The sequence below is a fragment of the Psammomys obesus genome, unplaced genomic scaffold (assembly GCF_907164565.1).
Source record: "Psammomys obesus unplaced genomic scaffold, mPsaObe1.curated_primary_1811, whole genome shotgun sequence".
Lineage (NCBI taxonomy): Eukaryota > Metazoa > Chordata > Mammalia > Rodentia > Muridae > Psammomys > Psammomys obesus.
In genome coordinates this window covers 23,349,202-23,374,574 of record NW_026592510.1, presented here as the reverse complement: position 1 = coordinate 23,374,574, position 25,373 = coordinate 23,349,202, and the positions used below count along the sequence as shown (strand labels likewise).

Sequence of the window (25,373 nt, the reverse complement as noted above, 5' to 3'; positions counted from 1 at the left end):
AGATGTGGGAGTGAGGTGTGGGGGGTGTCTTGTGGGACAGTTCTAAAATGGTAGCCCACATCTCTCACTAGGCTTTATAGTCAATAGTGTCCGGAGGTAGTTCTGGTTAAACCTATTTTATATGTGTACATATACAACATTAGGTAGATACAGAAAGTAGGGGTCTATTTCTTTGCTTCATATTCATTTTCTTTTTTAATTTATTTTTTTTAATAAATTACAGTTTATTCACTTTATATCCCAGCTGTAGTCCCCCTCCCTCATCTCCTCCCATGCCCCTCACCTAGTCCACTGATAGGGGAGGACTTCCTCCCCTTCCTTCTGACCCTAGCCTATCAGGTCTCATCAGGACTGGCTGCATTGTCTTCCTCTGTGGCCTGGTAAGGCTGCTCCCCCATGAAGGGGAGGTGATCAAATTGCCAGCCACTGTCAAAGAGACAGACCCTGTTCCCATTACCAAGGAACTCATTTAGAGACTGAGCTGCCACAGGCTACATCTGTGCAGGGGTTCTAGGTTATCTCCATGAATGGGCCTTGATTGGAGTATCAGTCTCGGAAAAGACTCCTGTGCCCAGAATTTTTGGTTCTGATGCTGTCCTTGTGGAGCTCCTGTCCCCTCCAGGTCTTCTAATTCCCCCTTCTTTCCTAGGATTCCCTGCACTCTGCTCAGTTTGGGTATGAGTCTCAGCATCTGCTTTGTCATATTAGCTTTCAAGCAGCCAGAATAACATTTCAGCCTTCTACGTAGGTAGCATAAAGTGTATGCCATAAACGCATACGTCCCCTTGGCGCTGGCCCTCAGTGGTCACAAATCTGTGGCTTTTGAACTGCACTTGAGGATTGGGACCAGCAGGGGTCATGGCAGCTCTAGGAAGCCCTGCGTGCCTGTGTGTGCGACTGTGGGTGTGTCGGTGCGTGTGAGCCGTAGCAAGACATGATCCTCGGAGTTCCGGCTGCGGGCTCGGCTCGTGCTGCGCTCAAAACAGACAGACAGACGGAAAGTTCCAAGTTGGGGCCTGGAGGTGGCCGCTGGGACCGGGGTGGTGCGCGAGCTCTCGGCACCCGGGGACTAGGGCGGGAGCGAGCTCGCCCTGGCGCGCTGCCGGGGAAGGGCGAGTCCCGAAAGCTGCTGAGCCGAGCCGCAGGGATGGGGAGAGAGAGAGAGCTCAGAAGAGAGAGAGGAGAGAGGAGAGAGAAGAGAGGAGAGAGGAGAGAGGAGAGAGGAGAGAGGAGAGAGGAGAGAGGGGGAGAGAGAGAGAGAGAGAGAGAGAGAGAGAGAGAGAGAGAGAGAGAGAGCGGGCGGAGGGCATGACCGAGCGGCGCGATCCTGGCCGGCGCCCGCGGAGCCCCAGGCGCAACTGGTGCGAGGCGGGTGCAGCGCCGCGCTCGGGCCGCGCGCCCCCGGGTGGCTTGGCAAGGCGGGGCGGCGAGTGCGCGGGGCCGGGCCTTTGCATGAAGCCGCTGGACCCCTCGGAGCAGCGGCAGCAGCGGCGCAGGCCGGCGGCGCGCGGTCGGAGCCGGGCGGCCCCGGGGTCGGCGTCCCGGCGTCTTCGCGGCTGCGGGCTCCCCCATGGGCCGCCGCTGAGGCTGCCCGCGGCCGCGGGGCGCGGGGCGAGGGGCGCGGTTGAGACCGGGAGGCGGCGGCCCCCGAGGAAGCGCAGGAGGCCGGGCCCGGGAGGCGGGCAGCGCCGCGCCGCAGCCCCGGGCTCGCCATGCTCCTGGCCTCGGCCGTGGTGGTGTGGGAATGGCTGAACGAGCACGGCCGCTGGCGTCCCTACAGCCCGGCGGTGAGCCACCACATAGAGGCGGTGGTGCGCGCGGGTCCCCGCGCCGGGGGCAGCGTGGTGCTGGGCCAGGTGGACAGCCGGCTCGCGCCCTACATCATCGACCTGCAGTCCATGAACCAGTTCCGCCAAGACACGGGTGAGCTGCCCACATCCCCTGTCTGTCCCCGGAGCTTCCGCCTGGCGGGTCCGCCGTGACCCACCCAGTGGGCAGCTTCGCTTGCTGGTGTCAGCGGTAGAGGTTGAGGGCAGGTGCTTCCCTTCCCCAGAGCCTCTCAGGATCCCGAGACCACCTCCTAGTAAATGTCCTTGCAAGTAGTTTTAAAGTGTCTTGGCTATGCAAACCCGGCTTCAGCCCGGCTGCGGCGGACCCCTTCATGCCCCTTCAGCCCCTAGTGGCCCTTTGTGCGGGAACTCTAGGGCTTTGCAGCCCCCGGGCAATGCTGACTCCCCAGCCAGATGCTCTTTGAGCCCCTGGCTGCTCACACCTCAGCTGCCCCTGCTTTGCCTCAGGCACCTTTGGGCCTACCATACACCTCCACCCCCTTCAACCTTACTGCCTCTGGCCTTCTTCCATAGACCCAGCCTTCCCACTGCCAGCTCCTGGGTGTGGGGCTTGGAGAGGCATAGGGGTTCCCAGTCTCTAACTGCAGTCAGTGTGTGAAGGTGCTGGGACATTGCTGGGAGAGAGAGTGGGCCGGGGGTTCTGGGGCTGGAGCACCCTGGATGAGATGGCACCCACAGATGCCTCTGCACTCCAAGCACTGAAGCAACAGGCCAGAGCAGATGGAGAGAGGAGGGGGAAGGCCTGGGCTCTGGAATGCCTGGCAGGGAAGCTGCTCCTTTTGTCCATGAAACAGGAGGACAGACAACCGAGTGAACATTCTGCCGCATTCGCCAACAGCCTGCAGAATGGAAGAATGTCTCTGCCATCTATACCTCGGACAAGAGATTGACATCTAGAATATATAAAGAACTGCAGTAATTGACCCCCCAAAGGACCACTCAGTAAATTGTCTAATGAAAAGGAAGACACAGTTCTCAAAAGAGGAAACACAAATGGACACAGAGGATTTAAAAAAAACTGTTCAGCATTCTTATTTACTAGGGAAACGCAACTTGAAACTGTTTGAGGCTTTGTCTCACTCCAGTGACAATTATTACCATAGAGAAAAGGGAGAACAACAGCTGCTGGTGAGGAGACGAGGAAAGGGGAATGCTGAGCCCCTGGTGGAGGCAATGCCACCTAGTACAGCCCGTCTATAAATTAGTGTGTTTCTAAAATAAAAATCAAATAAAAGTAGAACTTTCCTGCGATCGAGCTATGCTGTTTTTGCGCATATACCCAAAGAACTCTCTATCCTACTACAGAGAAACCTGCACACCCACACCTGCTGATGCTCCCTTCAAAGCAGCAGAGGAGTGGAACGAGCCTGGATGGAGCCAACGGAGGAAAACGCGGTACATATATACAGTGGGAATTTCATTCCGCTGTAAAAAAAAAATGAAGTAATGTGCAGGAAAATGAATGAATATGGGAATCAGCAAACAAAACAAAACAAAACAAAAACAAAAACAAATCCAGATTTAGACAGAAGGCACATGTCTCTCTTATCTCTTCCCAGCTTATGAAGTCTGTAAGTATATAAGCTGGGGTGAGTGTGATTATAGGCCCCGGAATCAGAAAAGAGAAAATGAGGAGATAAAGAAGTGTTGAGGTCGATGCGTAGGGAGTGTTGGGGAATAGTGTGAGGAAAGGGAAGAGGACACATTCAGTCCTGATGCAACTTGAAGAACTGGGGTGGGTGGGAAAAGGAGCCCCTCTTTTCTGAGGAAAAGAGGAGTCAAGGAGGAGGGAGAGAGGGTGGGCCTGGGAGGGGAGGAGGGAAGAGGCCACAAGGATATAAAGTGAATAAAATAAATGAGAAAAAGGTGTTGAGGAAGCAGTAGGAAGCACAATTGATATGGATGTGAAAATGGAGTGTGTGTGAGGGTACGGTGAGGGGTTGAGAGGGTGAGGTGGAGGAGAGACGGGCGAGGTGATTCAACACAGGGGCACAATAAAACTTAATTCTGCGTGTTACTTGTTAATTAAAAAAATAAAACTACAGGGGTTGGGGAGATGGCTCGGTGGTCTTTTCTTCCAGAGGACCCCGGGTTCAATTCCCAGCACCCACATGGAGTTCACAACTGTCTGTCACTCCAGTTCCAGGGGATCTAACAACCCCACAAGACATGCAGGTAAAACACAAATGCACATAAAATAATAATAAATAAATATATACAAAGATGCCTCTCATGTTGGTCTTTTTTTAATAATAGTAAATTTTGAAAGCATCCTTTCAAATTTCCAAAACAGTTTCCTTTCTTCTACTGCAGATGTCTATCCGGTTTGCCCTCTTGAATGAGGATTAAACATTTTCCCTAGGGTCCTTGTTTATCTTCTTTTACAGAGGGATTCTGAAAGACTCCACCCAGCAGGGTATTGAAGCAGATGCTGAGACTCACAGGCAAACTTTGGGTGGAGTGCAGGGAATCATATTGAAGAAGGGGGAGATAGAAAGACCTGGAGGCAACAGGAGCTCCATAGGGAGACCAACAGAGCCAAAAAAATCTGGGCCCACTGGGGCCTGCAGAAACTAATGCTCCAACCAAGGACTATGCATGGCGGGTACCTAGACCATACCCTGCTCAGATATAGTCTATGGGCAGCTCAGTCTTAATGGGGGTTTCCTAGTAAGGGGAGCAGGTGCAGTCACTGGCATGAACTAGGTTGCCTGTTCTTTGATCAACTCCCCCTGGTGAGGTGGCCTCACTAGGCTGCAGAGAAAGAGGATCCAGACAGTCCTGATGGGACCTGATAGGCTAGGGTCAGATAGTAGGGGAGATCAGTGGTCTAGGGGAAGGACATGGGGGGGGGATGGTGGGACCAGGAGGAGATGAGGGAGAGGTCAGGATACAAAGTGAATAAATTGTAATAATAATGATAATAAATTTCCAAAACAGGAAAATGGTTAAATAAATCATGGAACTTCTGTATCATAATTCTGTTAGGCAAGCATTGAAATTAACTCTAAAATTTTTTTCTTTCCCTTCCTTCTCTTTCCTTCCTGCTCCCCTCTTCTCCCTCTCTGAGACATAATTGCAAAGTTTTCAGTTAACCCTAATACCCAGACTTCTTGCTAGATGTTATTGTTCTGTGGCTTCACTTAAGGGGTATCAGCATCTAATTTTGAACCCAGAGGGACTGACCTCAAGGTTTTTGTGATTCAGAGGAATTTTTTAGTGTTCATAGTGATGTGTAGAAGCATAACTGGGAAGCCATCCACACTTTGCTCTGCTAAGGATCACATGGTAAGTGAAGTGTGGAAATTGCTGCTCTTGCCTGTGTTTTCTGGACCCTACCTGGCACTAGCAAAGCTGAACAGCTTGCAGAGCACCTGCCAGCAAAATGTTGACTAAGTTGCTCAGTTGGGAAGCTTACACTTGAGAGATGGTTGCTGGTAGAGTGCTTGCCTTGTAATTACAAGGACCTAAGTCCTGATCTCCAGCACCCAGTTAAATGTGAGACACAGCTGTGCATGCTTGTTATCCCAGTGGTGGGAAGAGGAACACAGGAGGAGCTCTGGGGCTTGCTGGTAGAGAGCCATTGAGGAAGATCTCCAACACTGACCTCTGGCCTCCATATGTATGCACACTGGCATGAACACTTTCCCCTGTGCAGCCCACATAACATCATTTTAACTCTTATAAATGTGCAGTGTAGTAGTGTCAAATGTATGCACAATATTTTGTGGCTACCCCCCATCGTCTACACCCCAAGCTATATCATTTTCTAACATGACCACCTTCCCTTCTAAACAATAACTTCTAACTTCTTCTTTGTAACCTCTATTCTTCCTTCTGTGTCTGTTCATTTGCCTCCTCGATGCAGGTCTCCTAAGTGGAGTTATAGGATGTTTCTCTCCTGTGTCTAGTTTATTTCATTTAATATGATTGTATATTTACCCTCACCCATATTATGGCACATATGAAACTTTTATGCCTTTATGGGCCAAGTAATATTTCATGGCATGTGTATACCACACATTGCCTTGCTCCTGGTCAGCTGGCTTTGCAGCTAAGTTTCTGAGTGACAGTGGGATTTCTGGGGGCAGGAAGTTATCCAGTCTTTTAGAAAGCAGCCTCAAATGTACACTGCTAATTTCAAAGTTTCTGAGTTGATTCTGGAACAAGGACCCCAGAGGGAGGGGCCTGATCTCACACTGTTTTGAGTTTGCATAGCTTGGTACACATGTTGTAAAAGCTTCCACTCAACAGCTTCCTAGAAACCGATCAAAGTACCCCCCAGTCAGTGCACTCTGAGGGTTGGTCTCATTGCCACCGTTTACTGCCGTTGCTTCTCCAGCCAACATCTGTAGAGGGTGAAAGAGGAGACGGCTTTGCAGGTGAGGACAGGGCCAAACTGACCCTCGGGGCTCCTCATCTTCCTTTGGCTTTCTACTCAGGGAGATGAAGCAAAATATTCCTATTGGATGTGGATAGACATTATTAGAGCTCACTGATTATGAAAATTATGTTTGATGGGAAAAAGGAAGTTTTTTTTTATTTAGTGAAACTTAGGCAACCATCATATCCTGAGCAGTCTGCTGGGATCTGTGAGGGATTTTTGATTGATTGGAGGCAGGGCTTACTATGAGTTGTCAAATAATAAGAAACTGAAAACTTGCTATTTTGTAGGTCTGTGACAGAAAATATAATCGAGACTAGGAGGAAGTGTGCTAATTCAGGTGGAATTTATTTGTGTGTGTGTGTGTGTTGTATGCAAATATTTTATAATACACTAAGGTAGTCAGATTTATTTTGATTACTAATATCCAGATAAATGAGTCTCTCTACCTAAAATCACTAAGGTACTAACCCTCAGAACATGTGAATTCAAAATCATAGAAAGATATTTATTTTAAAACCTCATCTATACTATATCTATATTACTAAGGATTCTATTTTTAAAATGTTTATGTCATATCTATGAATGTACATAAAGGAAGACATGTCTGTGTTTTGTATAGTCTTTCATGGGGAATTTTTCTTCATGAATTGTTTTCTTTGGATAAATTTCGGACATTGAAATGGTTTCATAAGGAGTTTCCAAATGCCGTTTGCAAGAGGACTTTGCCCATGGCCAGCCCTGGCAGCTCAGTAATGTGTGCCTGTTCCCTTTCTCCCAATATTAGTTGAACAACATGTTTCTGTTTTAGGATGTGGGTGACCACGTGCAGGAGCTGGTTTACAGTGTGCTCAGCAGTTCTCACAATTATTCCTGCAGTGGTCTGATATCAAACTCCAATTTGCTTCTTATTTGCATTCCATTTCTGAGTTGTTTCTAGCTTAAATGTCAAACTGGCCTCCTGGAATGATACTCTTCTACTATCGTGAGGCCTTCTGGGACTTGGAAACGATGGCATCTGGTAAAAATCCCCATACTCTTCAATAGTTGGCCATCAATAGCTACTTTGTCTTAGATGTGTTGGGTTGCTCTAACCAAACTCCACGATAGAGCAGGCTTATTAACAGCAGCAGCTTCCTTTTTCACAGTTCAGGATGCTGGAAGGTACAAGATTGCAGAGCTAGCAGTGATGTTATAAGGGAACAATGTATTTTGTGATTCAGTAATGGGGTCTTCTTTGTGTGTCCAAATCCTTGTGACCTAATCCCAAAGTCTCACCTCTCAGTATATAAAGGATGGCTATTACGATTTCAACATATAGATTGAGGGAGGTCATAAGTATTTGTGTTGAATGAAGAATGAATCCTTACACCAAGTGAAAGGAGCAAATAAATGCTTGCATAAATGTAAATACTTCACAATTCTTTCATTTAATAGATATGACAGAATCGTCATTAAATAAAACTTTATTTTTGTGATTTATTCTACTTTTTATATTCATGATATCTAAGCCATATTTCTGGAGGCCAAAGTTAATATTATCCAATAGTCAGAGAAGTCAATGTCCTATATAATATGTTGGTTCTCATTCATAGGTCTGTCCAGTTACAAAAATTTCACAATCTGATAACAAATTACACTTTTTGAAAGGAAAGTATCAGCTCAGGATTCCCAAGACCAAATTCTCAGACCAAGTTCTCGTCACAAAGATGTATTTGCCACAGAGGGACAAAGCATAGGGATAAGGGACAAAGACAGGAGACAGAGGGAGAGGGAGAAGTGGGGCAAAGGAGAGGGCGAAGAGGTATTTGTTCCAGCGTAGGACAAAGAACTGCTTCTGGATAGAGAGGAGACAGATGTGGCCCATAGGCAAGTGACAGTTTATAAAGTTAAAACGTTTCTGCAATTGGGATGTATTGTATGAGAGAAGAATACATCCTCTTTTAGAAAAGATCTCTCTTTTCTATATAGAGAGATTAAAACTAAGTGAAAACACTGTCATTGCCATATGTAATTGGTTAGCAAACATAGATAAAAGGATCACACGTGGAAAATTCATTAGTCCAAACATTTCCCAACACACTAAAGCAACGAGATAAAACAAAAACAAAAACAAAAACAGAGTGAGATCTTTGGTCACTGGAGCCAATAGAAGCAAACTCATCCTAGCACTGTGCAGATATGTATTCTCCTTGATCATCCAAAAGAACCGGTGTTCCAGAGGGTCAAACTAAGGCAGGAAAGTCTGTGAACATAGTGACCAGAGACCTAGAAGGCAGAGTAAACAGAAAAGGAGCCAGCTGGACTTATTGCCCAACTGCTGCTAAGTTAGTTCATGGACATTGAAAATAGCTCAAGAGCCATTTATAATTGCCAGGGAAGTGGAAGGAACACAGAGAGAAATGATTTAGGACAAATGTGGTTTTGTCTTTAAAGACTGAGTTATGCAAACTCCACACCAAAGTCTAGCTGCTATTCAAGTCCAACAGGATGATTTTTTTTTTCATAATTTCTCACAAGATACGCAGTGGTTCCATGGATCATAGAAACTAGCATATTTTCTAACACCTTGCCCTGCTTAGTGGTTCTCGTGCAGACCTCTCAAGGTCCCTATAAATATACGTTAAACATCTGATGAAATCCTGCGACTCAGGCAGAACACTTGACATGGTCATTGATGACAAGTTTTGTTCGATCATTTCACTCAGTGTGTTATATTTTCCAATATTTGATAATTTTAATTTGACATATTGGATCAAAATGCAGAAATACTGCTTTGCATTACTTAGGTCATACACAGTGTGTACACAAGACCCTTAGGTTTATTTCAAGATGGGGTAAGATTCAAGAAAATACTAGAACTGGGCAAAAGGTAAGTGAATAGATTTCAAACGCTACTTTGTAATAGAACAAATAATAATGACATTTTCATGTAACAGAAAAAAAATTCCATGTTGAAAGCTATTTCAAAATAGAAACAGGGGATAGTGAAATGGTTCGGTTGGTGAAGGTGCTTGCCACCAAGCTTGATTACCTGAGTTAAGAACTTACATGGCAGAAGAAGAAAATTGACACCCAAATGTTGTCTTCTTGACTTCCACAGGTGAACATGACATGCACCCGCCCCCAAACAATAAGTAAATTGATTAAAATGATGAAATCTATAGCAATAGCAGTTGACTATTTGTCATGGAAATTTAGCCTTATGCAACCGTGTGGTGCTTAATTGTTTCTTCTGGCTTCTTCATGTCTGATGCTGGATAGTGGAATGCACAGGGAAAGCACTTGGGAAAAGGGATGGACATGGAGTAGGAGAGAGTAAGAGTAAGAGCAAATAAGAACACAGAAGGGATAAACAAATCTCATTGGTCCTTGCTGACTCTGGCTTCTTTGGCAGTATCCTTTAACTTCCTCCTTAGTGGAGTTGAACACACATATGGCCAAAACGACAGGGAAGCCAATGATACAGATTTGGGAGGAGAGTGAAATATTTGTCAGCAATCTACTGCTTTCTGAATTCAAACAAGTTAAATGAACAAACAATAACAAATAGCAAAAAACAACAACAAAAAACCCAAAACAAAATAACAAACAAACAAACAAAAAAACCTTGCTGTTCACAATTTTAGCTCCAAATATCTCTCCTTGGAACTAGAGGGATGGCTCAGTTGCTTAAGAACTTGCTGAAGAAGAATGAAGTCTTCAGATCCCCAGAGCTCATATAGAAAGCCAGGCACAACAACATGCATCTATAATCCTAGCACAGGAAAGGAAGAGAAGGGGAGTCAATGGAGCACATTGCTGAATTGATGAACTTCCTTATACATCTTGTTTCAAAAAACGAGGTCTGAGAGCTGGAGAAATGGATCAGTGGATAAAGAACCTACAAATGCAAGCACGAGGACCAGAGGTCATGTTCCCAGAATTCACAAAGCAGGCACTTAATCCTAGCATGCCAATAGAAAAGTGAGACGTGGGGACAAGCGAAACCCTTGAAGCTCACAAGGCTAGCCCAGCAGATGCCACGGGAAGAAGCCAGAAACCCTGACTCAAACGAGGTCTCTGGGCTCCACAGGTACTTGTGAGCATGTGCATACACGTCCGCACTGTGCCCACATGTACACTCACACCCATGAAAAGAAAGAAGGTAAGGTTGAGAAACGTTGCGGTTACTCGGCATCCCTCTCTGGTCTCCGTGCGCACCGGCACACACGTACAATGTGCGCGCAACCTCTTCTGTGGTCCACTCTAGTCATCAAACTTCAAGGAAGGAAGGGGCTTTCCAAGTAGTTTTGTTCAATCCCAAAATAACTAATTCGTTACAAAAACATTCGGTATTCATCCATGATTTAACATGTGAAAGGATGGTGAATGGATGAACATACAGACACTGGGTTCTCACGCTAGTCAGAAAGTTAATTTTTACTGAGGCTATTAAAATCGCTGTATTTTTTTTTAAAGAAGAAGTAATAAAAGCTTGGGTAAGGAGATGAGAATTTTTTTTTTTTGTGCAGGATTATTGTAAAATAGGAGGAAGGCACGACTGAAAAAGAGGCATGTCAGACCCTAGGAGCTGCATCTGAAAGGTGCAGCTCCTCCCCTGCAGTGGAGAAAACAAGCCCCTGGAGAGTCTTCACGGCGAGAACGAGGCTTCTGTGTGTGAATGTTGGCTCAGGCTGAGAGTGGGCCAAAGTTCAGTCATGTGATGAGGGCAAAATTAGCAATTAGCTGAAGTTGGGTCAACTTGGTTAATCTTCTTAAAGATTAATGAGGATGAACAGTTTAGATGTTTATGACAAAGAAATAAGCGGAGTCAGAGAGAACTTTGGGCAGGGACATGGAATGGGCAGCAGCGTCTGTTATGGATCAGAGCACATTTCACCCCTGAGCTCTGCCTGTTTCAGGGGAAGCTGTGCACCAACTTTGGGAAAGGTGCTGTATGCTGAGCAGGGGGAATAGAGAAATTTGATTTGTTTGGTTAGTAATTACTTTCTGATTGATTAATGAGTTCAGCTTATCCTTTATGAAGCAAAGAATGGAGCTTAGGAGGGTCTGTATTTATCCCCCGTCCTGGGTGAACAAGGAGGGCACATGGAAGACACACATGACATAGGGAAGGATGGTCCTTCTAGTGGGATGTTTACCGAATAAAAGTTGGGTTGGGAGGATTTCTTCAGCCACTGTATTTGCTGAGTCACAGTGTTTGGATGAAATTCAGCATTGCCCATTCTTTGGAAAATTGATCTGTTAAGATATATTTTGGCCTTAACTGTTTGGTCCACCTTGGTAATGAGCCCTGTTATGTTTCCCTGTGAAGAGCTGAGGCTTCAGACTTCTGTACAAATTAGTATATAAATATACTAACGGTTTCTGATTATGGATGTATAAATATGTGTTGATGATTTTGGAGAAAAGCCAATGAGACTCTTGCATCATACAATGATTATGTAAGATTGTGCATTCATTTTTGACAAAAGATAAGCAGTTATTTACAAGGTCAAATACATATCATATAACTCTGGAAATAAAAACATGCTCACGTATGTGTACATTTACTAGCATAATAATTTTAGTAGTAACTGCCTATAAACCATAACAGACCATGTGTATCCATTAGAAGATTAAAGGATAGAAAAACTCTGATTCATACATACATGACTTCCATTCCCTGATAATTAAATGTACTCTTGAAATATAAAAAAACAACAACTTGTATTTGATGATTTTAAAAGTGTCAAAATATATTTTAATATATCATATATTGAAAAATACAACACAATTCCAGTATAGATTTAATATGTAGATAGTAAATAATTCCATTTAATTGACATTTAATTGAAGGAAAATTTTAGAGTCAGAAAATTACTGATGGTTTCTTGGGCCAGAGAGTCAGATAAAGAACTTTTTGGAGATTAAACGAACATTTTGAGAGTGTGAAAATGGTTTGCATTATTATTATAGTGCTACTTATACAAATATAGACATTTATAAAAACTCAAAATTATTCACTGAAAATTTGTGAGTTTTATCATACATAAATTATTGCTAATTCTTCTATGTAGCAAATAAATGGGTCAAGGTTAAAGAATATTTGTCATCTATCGATCATCTATCTATCCACTGTCTATAGCTATTTATCATCTATCTATCTATCTATCTATCTATCTATCTATCCATCCATCTATCATCATCATCTATCTACCTACCATTTATCCATCTATCTACCTATCGGTCTATTTATCTATATGTAAATTTCTAAGATCATTCTAACACAGTCAACTCTGGTAATGGTTCACTATAGCATCATCATAATCTATACAGAAGGACTCAGAGGAAACACCTTTTGTTTTTCTTTATTTGTTGCTGATATCAAGAAAAGACGTGCTTCATTTAGTTAATAAGATAGGCTGAAAGATAGCGAGCAAGCATAGATCTGGGTACTTTGCTGTAGACTTAAAGGCTACTGTCTTTTTTACCATGACCTCATTTAACATGTGCCAGTGACACAGATAACCCATCCCATCTTAATCCTCTTCAATACTATATTGTTGTTATTTGTATGCCCAGATATGACCATATATATGGAAATTTATAAACATCACCTGCTGAGTTTGTATAGTTTTGTTCACATTTGTTTAGGGCTGACCTCTTGGGATTGGATAACGTACCAGAGGCTCATTACTGGAGAAGACTAGTTCCTCCTCTCTCACCAGCCATTGATCATCCATAGAGTTTCACCTAGGGTAGAAGCCTTGTGAGAATTCCTCTATCCACGTTGGCATGTCAGTTGGCATTGCCATTTTTTTCAGGTCTTGTTTTGTTAATCATATTGTAGAGATTTCCTGGGTCTATTCCCTGTCAAATATGGTCTTTGTTAGTGTTCTGTTGCTATGAAGGGACATCATTACCATGGCAACTCTTACAAAGGAAAGCATTTAATTGGGGCCTTCTTAGAGTTTCGGAGATTTAGTCAGGGAGCACGGCAGCTACAGGTAGACATACTGCTGGAGCAGTAGCTGAACGATATACAGCCAGTTCCACAGGAGCAGGAACAGGAAGACTAAGCCACGCTTGAGCTAAGCCTGGCTTGAGCTTCTGAAACCTCAAGGTCCACCCCCAGGGGCATACTTTCTCCAAGGCCATACCTCCATATCCTTCTAAATAGTACCACTCTCTAATGACTAAGCATTAAAAAAAAATGAGCCTATGGGGGGGGGGTTATTCTTATTCAAACAACCACATATATAGAAGACACTATCTCACAGCAGATGTATTGAACATTTCTTAATTCTCTCTTTAGGATAGCTGCCACGATGCTCCATTTGCGAGGTTCACAGATGCTGCAGACATTGGAGAATTCCTTGAGGAAATGCCTTCCTGAGTCCTTAAAGGTAAATGTGGAACAGTCTCAGGGTAAATGGACTATTAAGTGTCTAAGAAAAAGGTGGAGAAGAGAAAGAACAGTTGCTGAGCCGTATTCTGGGTCAGGTATTCATGTTGTGGCCTAATATTTAGTTGCTGTCACCCCAGGGCAAGGGAGGAATACTCTACACATTTAACTAAAGAGGAAAGAAGAGCCCAGTTATGACAGAGCAGGACCACACCATAGTGAGTGTCATTGTGACAACTGGATCTACATGATCTTTGCCAACTCAGGGACGGTCCCTTGTGCTCACACAGGAACTGTTTTATATAACACTGGGTATTTCCCAGCGTTGCAAGTTGATGAAAACCAGCGCATTAATGTTAACTACTTCCTAACCGATCACATGTCTGACAAGAGGTTAACCAGATGATTCTTTCTCAAAACTAATACCGAACCAATCCCTGTTTTGCCAGTTCTCAAAGAATTACACATAATTTGGGTGAGCAACAAATTATCTTCTTCCCTTTATTATTTATCTATATTAAAAATGGACTAGAATATTACTAGGAATATAAAACCTGCTGGAATTTACACTCCTAGCAATGAAGGCTCAACCCCTGAGAGCAAAGCTGGTGGAACGGAAGAGAAACCCACAAGTATAATTAAGGTTAATTCTCTTCTTTCCATCATTTATTTATGTGATTGGAAGTATATAAACAGACTCCCCAAGAAACATTAGGAGCTCACTGTATATTAGCTGCCACTTAAAGAATCCTTTTTTAATAATCTTATTTATTTATTTATTTATTTATTTATTACAATTTATTCTGTTTTTATCCCCACTTCAGCCCCCTCCCTTGTCTCCTCCCAGTTCCACCCACCCTCCCTCTTCTGCCCCTATGCCCTTTCCATAGTCATCTGATAGGGAAGGACCTCCTCCCCTTCTATCTGACCCTAGCTTAAGAATCCTTGACAACAGCAGAATCCACATTCTGTTCAAGTGTTCATAGAATATCTCCAAGACAGATGACACACACACACTCTAGAATTTTAAGATTATCAAAATCATATTAAATGTGTTCTCAAAAGTAATGGAACTTGGGTCTGTGGAGATGGCTCAGAGGGTAAGAGTGCTTGCTCTGTGTGTGGAAGAACCTGAGTAGGAAATTCCTAGCACTCAAGTAAAAAGCCAGGCATGGCCATGTACTCCTATATTGCCAGAGCTCTGGGTTGTAGAGCTAGGAGGACCACTGGGACTTGCTATTTCATAGTAGTTCCAGATTCAGTGTGATACCCTGCCTCAGGCGGACAAGGTGGAGAGTGACAGAGCAGGACACCCAACGTCCTCTTCCAGATCTCTCACCTGTGCAGACATGTGGGCTTGCATATATGCACATATGTCACTCAAGTGCACATGCATACAAATACACTCACGCAGAATTAAAGGTAAAATTATACATCGTACCTGGAAATCCTCAAATTTTCTGCAATTGATAAAAAAATTTAAATAAACCATGCTTCAAAGTGAGAAGGAAATTTTAGACTAAGTTAATTGACTGACGGTGGAGGTGCAGCGGCAACTGAAGCACTGGTTAGTGGGAAGCACACAACATTAACTAACGTCTTTTACTTCAAATCCTAAGAACCAGCTCAGGCGCTCAGTTTGTTTCCACCACAGAAACTAGAAAAAAATATAACAAACAAACTCACTAGCAAACAGAGTAAAGGAAACCGTAACAGGAAAAAATCAAAACACATCTAAACAGAAACAAATGAATCTGAGTGAGAAAAAAAAGAAACTAAGGAAAATCCAATCAACCATTTATGATCTGGTTCTAGGAAAAGTTTATTAATGTTGATAAGGTTATACCCAAATTGGTGTAGAGTAGAGAAGATAAATATTTCCAAAATGAAATATGAGATATCATTAAAAATCCAGTGGGCAGTATAAATGTAACAAGGAGGTCCTGCAATTAGCAAAGTACGCATAGATTTCAGATATGCTGTTGTCATGTGAAGAGAACAAATTGGCAGTTTTTTGAAGACGAATATACAGTTTATATAGCCCTACATATGTATATAAAAAATTTTGACAAAGGAAATGCTTTTGGTAGATGGCTTCACATACAAAATAAATAAATAAATAATGCCAACCACACAGAAAATTAGGCAGATACAACTTCTAAACTCATTTTATGAACTCAGAGTTGCCCTGGTAACAAAACCAAAATTGTACACCAATAGAAAACTATACACATCATTAACATAAATGCAAAAGTCCTCCAAAATACTATCAAGACAGCAAGACATATTTAAACAATAGATTTGACTCCATGCGTAATCAATACAAATCACTATGTCCATACACTACTGATTAAAAAATTATATGATCATTTTTTTGGTTTGTTTTCTGAGAATCTCACAGTGTAGCCCTGACAGCCTACAACTTGCAAGTAATTTAGTCTGGCCTCAAACTCATGGCAGTCTTTTGCTTCAGACTCTAAAATGCTGGAATTACTGCCATAAACCACCATGACTGGCTGTCTTTTTTGTTGCACTTTGAGATAAGATCTCACTAAGTAGTCCAAGCTGGCCTTTAATTCATCGTCATCCTTCCTCATCCCCCTGAGTGCCTAGATCACAGGTGTTCACTACTGCACCAAGCTTGATCTTTATTTTTTTTTATTTTTATTAATTACACTTTATTCACTTTGTATCCCCCCATAAGCCTCTCCCTCCTCCCCTCCCAATCCCACCCTCCCATCCTTTTCTTCACGCATGCCCCTCCCCAAGTCCACTGATAGGGGAGGTCCTCCTCTCCTTCCTTCTGATCTTAGTCTATCAGATCTCATCAGGAGTTGGCTGCATTGTCTTCTTCTGTGGCCTGGTAAGGCTGCTCCCCTCTCAGGGGGAGGTGATCAAAGAGCAGGCCAATCAGTTCATGTCAGAGGCACTCCGTCTTCCCATTACTATGTAACCCACTTGGACACTGAACTGCCATGGGCTACATCTGTGCAGGGATTCTAGGTTATCTCCATGCATAGTCCTTGGTTGGAATATTAGTCTCAGGAAAGACCCCTGTGTTCAAATTTCTGGTTCTGTTGCTCTCCTTGTGGAGTTCCTGTTCTCTCCAGATCTTACTATTTCCCCCTTCTTACATAAGATTCCATGCACATTGTCCAACAGTTGGCCATAAGTCTCAGCATCTGCTTTGATAATCTGCAGAGCAGAGCCTTTCAGAGGCCCTCCGTGATGGGTTTCTAGCTTGTTTCCTGTTTTCTTTACCAGGCACAGAAAAAAAAAAAAAAGGTGGACAAATATAATAGTCTTGATAAATATGAAACTCGGAAAACTAGGAAGGAAGAATTTTTTCAATTTTACAAAAAAGCATGTAGGAGTGATGCACAATTAAGATCTTCCTATATAGCAAAGAAATTGAATATTTTGCTTAAGATGGATAACTAAGCAATGGTATCCATTCTTATTAATCCTAGTTAATGAAAGATTGGTGACCTAACCAGTGTATAAGTCAAGAAAAAGAAATCAAAGTAACACCCAATTGGGGGTGGGGAGGAAGTAAAATAGAGTGTGTTCTCAGAGGTCATGATCACCAAAAGAGTCTACAAAACAGTTTTCTGGATGTAAGTTTAACAAAGTCAAGGATTCGGGATAGTAACAGGTCTCTGGGGTTGTAGGCAGAGCTCATGGTCTCAGATGTTCTCAGTCCTCTGGTTTTCCTGATGCTCCCTGATCCCTACTGGTCTCCAGTGCCTCAGATCTGCTGCTCTCTAATCCATGATGGTCTGGGGACAGAGATGGGTCACAGATCCGGGTACCCTCAGGAAATGGCACAGGCCAGGAAACTGCTGCTCCCTGATCTGTGCTGGTCTCAGGGGCTGCAGATCAGGTTGTGTCTCCAGGAATGGCACAGGCCAGGGAACTGGGGTGTGGGGCTTATAGGGGAAGTGGAGCACAGAGGGTCTTGGGCAGACCTGGCCACTGTTGCTAGCAGGCTGTAGCATGCCAGTAGGTAGGCAATTGGGGGTGGGCTCTAACCTGCTGCAAGTAGCATAATGTATTTGTGTACATTAGCAGTTAATGAATAGTTGGAATCCAAAATTTAAAATAGGTACCATTTATAACAGCACAAAGAAAGCAAACACACAAAAATCCTCCTCCCCCCCAAGCACCAAGCTTCCAAAACAGTGGGCAGTGAGCTCTGTTGTTTTACGTTTCATTTTTTAAACTGCTTGTCTATTTGGATTCTTCTGGACAGCAAGAAGGTTACACTGAGTGTAAGAATGAGAAATATGAATAGCATAACATTCTATTTACTTTCCCAGATGCTCAGACAGCCTGCAGAACTGTCCTTCATAGACTAAACCACATGAGTTTCCTGTAATCCCAAGTCACTGCTCCTTTTGATGAGACAGGGAAGGTATCTGTCAAAATGGCAGACTCCACGGTTCAGGTTTAAAATTCTATAAAAAAAAAAATCATTGTGCAACATTGCAGAAGTTAAACAATGCAAGGAGGCTGGTGTGTTTGCATACAAAATGAGTGGAGTTGACAAGTCATTTTGCTTGTAGTCATTTCCAATCAATATTACCAGTCTCAGGTAGTAGAAAGATATATGTATTGTAGCTGGAAACAGCCTCTCTCTAAACAGTGCATATTGAATAGTTTATCACATGTGTCAACTGCAATTCATCCCAAGTATTAAATATTGGGTAGTTAAGGAACACTATGTAAATTTCTGTTTATTGACATGAATGTATGTCTTTAGTAAATGTAAAATTCATTTTCATTAGGAAATTCCATTGCTTATAAAATTATATAAGCAAATATTTATATGGCAGAAAATAGAAATTTATAGGGCAAAATTTGTTGATGTGAGACTGAGTTATTACTAATTTAATTTATCTTCATATTTAACTGTTATAATAGTCTTATGATTTTGCTTAGATAGTCTATCTACTTTGGAGTTTTAATCAGATATTACTTGAAGATTGAACTAGCTACAGTATGATTTACATACACTAATTTCATAGAAATCAATATCATTTGGTAACAAAAGCAAGGATTTTACTGTCCCTTTGTAAAGATCTGACCATTCAGTTGTTGAAATATTTAGGTTTATGGGACTGTCTTCCACATGAACCAAGGAAACCCATTCAATCTCAAGGCTCTGGTGGACAAGTGGCCTGACTTTAATACAGTTCTTATCCGTCCTCAGGAGCAGGTAAGTTACATCATGGCATGAATATGACTCTAAGTTAACAATTGCTGGTGTGTAACCTAAACCTGGAAATATGTAGCCTCCAAGGAAACAGATGACCCCTGGTGATGACAGGGTCCCTGTTCTAAATGTAAACAAGATGAGCACATGAACTCTAAAATGGAGTTACTTCAAAGAGAGGTAAGAGATGGAGAAAGGAGCATAGGATCAGAACCAAAAAAATAAAGAATAAATGACAAAATGTCAGTCATAAGCTCTTACTTTAATCTAAGTATAAATGGATTAAATGGGGGCTCATGGAGAGTCTGGAGCCTGTAAGGTGCCTGACGTAGGTCCTTTTCATACTATGTTACGGCTGAGTAACTTACTGTTCTTATAGAAATCCTAACAGTTAGAGTGGGGAGCTGGCTCTGACTCTCTTGCCTACTTGTGGGGCCCTTTTCCTCCTACTGGGTTGTCTTGTCTAGCTTGGATGTGATGGTATGTTCCTGGTCTTATTATAGCTTGCTGTTCCGTGTGTGGCTGATGCCCTGGGAGGCAGAAGGGGATGGGTCTGTGGGAGAGAAGAAGTTGTGGAGAGAGCTTGGGGAACAGAAATGAGGGGAAATTGCAGATGTAATATATGAGAGAATAATTAAAAAATCATTTTAATAAAAATTCTCAATCTAAAGATGTAGAGTAGCTAAGTGATTTTATTATATTTTATTTTTTAAAGCAAAAACACAAGACCAAGGTATAGGGCACATACAAAAGACTACACTCACTTTAGAATAAAAATATACTTGATATGAACAAGATATAAAAAAGTTTAAGAGTATGAATACTTTGACACATAGTCAAAATTTTTCACAAGTATCAAGATGGCTATTGTTTAATGGTCATGTGAACACATAGTCACTTAGAATTGAGTAATAGAAACATATAAAGCAAATATTAATGAACACAATGAAAATAATACCTATCAAGTCAATAACTGTAAAAGACATCAATTCTCCACCTTCAACAAGGGGTAGACAGTAAGAAAACGTCAGTAATAAGCTCTTATATTAACCTCAAATGTAAATGGATTAAATAGGGGCTCACAGAGATCTGGAGGACAATGGCTCTGCTCATTAGCTTCAGGAATAAACATTTTATTATTATGTGTTTATGTTTCATACTATCACATGTGCCTTAAACATATACAATAGAATTCCTTTAAAAAATAAACCCACCAAATAGCATACAATATAAAGTAAATTTAAATTTGCTTAAAATATAAAAATAGAATGGTATTTGTTTTTAAAGTATGTTGATAAGATGGACTGTTAGTTGTAATGTTGCCTAGCAGCAAAGACAGTGTGCTAGCCTGCCCTAGCAGAGTATTTGTCCTTCAGTTCCTTTCTTTACCTTAAAAAACTTCCTGCTGTCATTCATTAACATTGAGAAGAGCTTTTTGAATAAATTATGTTGTGATTTTGCTAGAAATACACTTTTTTTTTTTTTTTTGAAAAATGGTGCTTTGTGCTTTAGAGTTTAAAGACATCATGTTTTCTTTTTGGGTGGCTTTATTGTGTATATATAAACATCTGAATACAAGATCATCTTTTCAATTTCAATATTTTAATATTGTCATGTTGAAAATATATGTATGGGCTGGAGAGATAGCTCGGGGGTGAAATGTTTTCTGGGCCAGCTTGTTGCCCTGTGTTCGGATTCTCAGAAGCCCCTGTAAAGCTCTACGCAGCAGTGCATGTGAGTAATCCCAGCATGCTTACAGAGAAGTGGGACTTGTGAGACAGGAGAATTCCTGGAGGTTCACAGGCAAGCTAGTCTTGCGTTGGCATGAGCAATGCAAGGTGGAAGGTGTCTCAAGGTGGAAGGTGAGGATTGGGACTCAAAGATGACCCTCTGACCACGCCCCACATTCCTGCACAAACACACTGTACATACAGAGAGAAAGAAAAAAATGCAAGAGTTTTGAGGCTCTTTGGAATGGGAAGACTTATCTTTATGAGGCCTTTGATGGTATCACTTTTCTTCTTTTTCCTGAGGTTTACTAACTTAGGGAGGAATGCTCCATAAACCATCTTTAATCGATTTAAAATTGTAATGGTACTTGTAGAAAAAACTTGATAAAGTTTAATAAGGACTTTCTCATAAATTGCGTGGAGTACTTCACTTGGTTTCATGATGTTAATAACTGAAGGGTGGTGCTGACATGTGAAGAAAACATCTCTGCTGAGGTTTCAATATTGAGTTTGAAAACTCCAGCAAGGATGGGAAGCAGTTGCTGAAGCTCAGCCCTGGCTGAAGGCGATGTCTGGTGAGGAAAGAGGAGCCGCTGCCAGGCTGTTCCCACATCCATGTTCATCTGGACAGCACTGATTGGACTCAACGGTTATTTTTTTAAAAAGAGAAAAAGAGAGAGAGAGAGAGAGAATGTGAAGTTGAGAGGAAATCTATTGGGAGGGGTCTGGAGGAGCTGGAGGGAGGGAGTGGGATGAATACGACTCAATGCTTTGTATATACCTGAAATTTTCAAAGAATAAATTAAAAAAATAATAGAAAAAAGGAGTATAATGAAATTCTAAACTATATTGAAATTACATGAGATAATCAGTTTCATTTCTTCTACGCTGCTCAACCAAATAGGAGATGACAGACGACCTTGATCCCCACACCAACACTTACCAGATCTATTCTAAGGACCCTAGGAACTGTTTGGAATGTATTGGCAAACCAGATGCCATCAACTGGAAGCAACATCTACATATCCAAAGTAAGGGGACTGGGATGGGTGCTGACTGCTGGGACCTCCTGCATCACATCTGTAGGAGCACTCTCTGCCCTGGGCACCTCACCCTGCAACCTTTTTTTCTCTTGCTACAAACTTCTAAGTTCCAACCAACCGAATATTCCTTGGTCTGTCTACAGTGGAATAGATTTCAAATACTGCAGGCTATGACTTCAACAGAAGAAAGAAGAAACAGTGAACTGAGTAGTATTGGTTAGCCGAACGCATTTTGAAGATATTTTCAGGAGCCCTTCAGAACAACTAGATTGGAGTAGTAGCTTGGTCTCTGGTCTTCTGTTCCTGGTACAAGGATAGTAGCTTATTGTGGCACTGAGCTCCTGCCAGGTCACCTAGGTTTATGTCTAAAATGGTTACAAATATGCCCTCTGGAGTTAAAACTGCAGGGAACTTCCATGTTCTGACTCCAAGTTGTGATTCTTTGGCAGATGATTCTTCTATTACTTAGCATCCTCATATGTGAAAATTTCCGATACTAAAAGATCCTAAAATGTAGAATCAATGAGAGGATTAAATGAGGCATATGATCAATGCCTGTGCATACAGCATGCTCAAACAAGATTGGCTATTATTTTAATGTGCTCTTTCTGTTCATAGAGACATAGTGAGGATTTTAAATATTCTGCTGTACCTTAGGCGGGAGGAGGGGAGACACAGGGCATAACTTAGGGATGGACACACAAGAGACACAACTGAGACAGGGTTTTCTGACTAAATCCTGTGTACATCCCTGGACTACTTCCTTGACTTACATGGACAGTTATTTGTTGCCTGTTGCGTTTCCTTCTAGGTTCACAGTCCAACCTCCATGAAGTAATAATGGGTCTTGCAGCTGCCAAGCTGGTCAAGGTCAAGAGAACACAGTGTGTTCTCTATATGATTCCCCAGACAGCAAAGAAACTGGTTCCTTTCCTGATGGCGGGCACAGAGAAGTTAGATCATAAGTCTGGCAGACCCCGTGCCATGTGAGTTGGATTGAAGATGCTGTTTCACTCAGATCTCTCATAAAATTAGCTCCCTAACTTCTCTGCCTACACAGCTCATTTCTGGGATAACTGTTTTAAAAATATAACACGGACTCTGTGTGTGATCTATCTCCTCAAAGGCCACAAGCAGTTATTTTCAGGTTTTTTTGTCTTGCATATATGTGTATGTTGATGTGTTTATAGGTATGTATACATGTGTGTGGAGGTGAAAGGACCACTTCGGGTACTGTTTCCCTTTGGGCACGGTCCATCTTGTAGCTTTCTTTCTTTGATGGGCCTCTCACTGGGATTTTTCTGATTCAGATTGGCTGTCTGGACAGCCAGGTCCAGAAATCCACCTGTGTCAAGCTCCCCAGGGCTCATTACAGACTTGTGCTTCTATACCCAGTTTTAAAAAAAACATGAGGTCTGGGGATCAGACTGAGGACCTCGCCTTCTCTGTGCAGCAGGCACTTAATGTGATGAACTATTCCCTAATCCTGTCATCGGTTAATTCTCAGCATGCTCTGGTGAAGTTCAAAGTCACTGTGGTTCCCGTAGGACACGCACTTGTCCCTTGTTGGACATCTATCTGCCTCCCACCTGAAGCTCTGTCCTTCTGCTACTTGATTCTCATATGTTCACACGTGCCTGTGGGACACTTGCTTTTTGCTTGTCCTTCCAGTACTCACACATTTTCCTCTCTTTTTTTTTGCTATTGTTCTTCATAGTCTTAAATTTAATTTTCATTGAGACTTCATTTCAGAGCACCCCATCAAAAGCCACTTACATCATGAAAGCTAACTTTCATATCCTTTAATGTACTTTTATTAGCTGGAAACAGCTTATTTTTTAAAATATATCTACCTATGTGTTGATAGAAGCCTCCCTCAATATTTATAATTCCTTAAGGACAAGAATATTGAGTGAGTAAGATGTCTCTGTGGGCAAAGGCTCTTACTGCAAAAGTAATAACCTGAGTTCAATCCTTGCGACCCTCAGGGTGGAAGGAGAGAACCTATTTTTAATGAGTTATTCTCTGATCTCCACACAGAGAGATCTTTCTTTATTTCTTTATTGTGTTCCCAACAATAAAGAAATAAATGTAAAAATTTAAAAAGAGCAAGAATTCTTACTGTATTGTTCAGAGGGTGGGGAGAGGGAGAGAGAAAGGGGAGGGGAACAGAGACATACACAGAGAGAGAGATCCTCAATAGGCAGACCCTCAAAACATGTAGTAAATTCTATTTTTGGAAATGAAAATATAATTTCTCTCCTTTCCTTCTGTGCCTTGCTTGCTCCTCCTCAAATTTATAGACTATTTTTCTTTAACTGCTTTTGTTATACATATGCATGCAGTCACACACACACACACACACACACACACAAACACGCACACACCACACACACACAAACAGATTCCATGATTCTCAAGTTTTGCTTTGCTGCTTGCTAGCATGTACTTTTTAGTACTTATTCTCCATTTGTTCACTTTTCTTGCCCATATGATGTTATCTGGTCTATTTCCAGTGGGAAGGTGGGTCACAGCAGTGTTGAGAACAGCATTGAGTTTTTGTGAAGATTTAATTGCTTAGGTGTCACTGTCCTGGGTACTTACGAGACAAAACCTCCTATAATACTAATTTCTGTCTTCTGACAGAATGGCTCTTGTCTCATCCCTTCTAAAGGGAATGAGGACAGAGAGGCGTGAAGTTTGGTTAGCTGCCTACTGTCACAAGGCTAGCCAGACACTGCTGAACTGGTGCATGCCATCACTGGTGCTCTTGTGCTTCACGATAGTCTTGTGAAGAGGGACAAGTATTTCACACTGTGCATGATATTTAGGGCTGCTCTTTTTTTTCTTTTTTTTTTCTCCCCAGCAATGAAGAGATGTTTAAACTCTCATCACTAGATGTTGCCCATGCTGCCTTGGTGGATAAATTCTGGCAGTTTGGAGGCAATGAGAAGAGCCAGAGATTCATTGGGCGCTGTATCCAGATCTTTCCTAGCTTATGTCTCCTGGGACCTGAAGGGACTCCTGTGTCCTGGGCTCTGATGGACCAAACTGGAGAAATCCGAATGGCAGGCACTGTTCCCGATTACCGGGCACAAGGTCTGATCTCGCACATCATTTATTCGCAGTCGCTGGTTATGCATGAACGTGGCTATCCTGTGTATAATCACACAGAAAGAGCCAACAAGCTCATGCAGAAAATGAGTCACACTCTGCATCATGTCCCCATGCCCTGTAACTGGAATCAGTGGAACTGTGAACCTCTGAACCCTGATGTTGAACGCAAGGTTGTGTTGGGTACACCATAATAAAAGCTTGAGGAATAGATGGTGGACATAGAGAAAAAAAAATTGTAATGAGCAATATAAGAGTGGGCATTGCTTGGGATGTGGGGGAACAGTGTGAATGGCCAACATTATAGCTCAGCCGGTCCCTGCCCTCTTATTACCTTTCAAATCCAGCAGACCTAGCATGGCCATATCTGAGCCACAGACTTTGTTTTATTTTCTATATTCTGAATATCAGTGACATGTCTATTCAGCCACACGTTACTATCCTCATGTAGATTATTGCCCCTGATGTTTTGTCAAGAGGTGGTGCTGCCATGGGAAAAGTGTATGCTTTTCTCCCTCACTGCTTTGTCTCGGAGCTAGGTTTCTCCTCATGGACAGGTGCTTTGAAATGATTGCTTCACTGGTAGTGCTATGATCATTCTATAACAACCATGCTAAGTATTACACGAATAAATATATGATACTAGA

General features: G+C 42.3%; 1 protein-coding gene across 3 annotated transcripts; it reads left to right on the top strand.

Moving 5' to 3' along the window:
- The first annotated feature begins 1,633 nt into the window (after positions 1 to 1,633).
- Positions 1,634 to 25,373, top strand: LOC129681799 (glycine N-acyltransferase-like protein). Of its 3 annotated transcripts, XM_055613962.1 has the most exons (7): positions 6,093 to 6,232; positions 9,864 to 10,381; positions 13,535 to 13,625; positions 18,735 to 18,842; positions 21,474 to 21,600; positions 22,424 to 22,598; positions 24,479 to 25,373. In XM_055613962.1, exons 3-7 carry the CDS (start codon positions 13,548 to 13,550, stop codon positions 24,918 to 24,920), a joined length of 930 nt encoding a protein of 309 aa, XP_055469937.1. In that variant the 5' UTR covers positions 6,093 to 6,232; positions 9,864 to 10,381; positions 13,535 to 13,547; the 3' UTR covers positions 24,921 to 25,373. The 3 variants fall into 3 exon arrangements, with proteins under 3 accessions (XP_055469935.1, XP_055469937.1, XP_055469936.1); XM_055613960.1 differs by lacking the exons at positions 6,093 to 6,232; positions 9,864 to 10,381 and adding an exon at positions 1,634 to 1,923; XM_055613961.1 differs by lacking the exon at positions 9,864 to 10,381.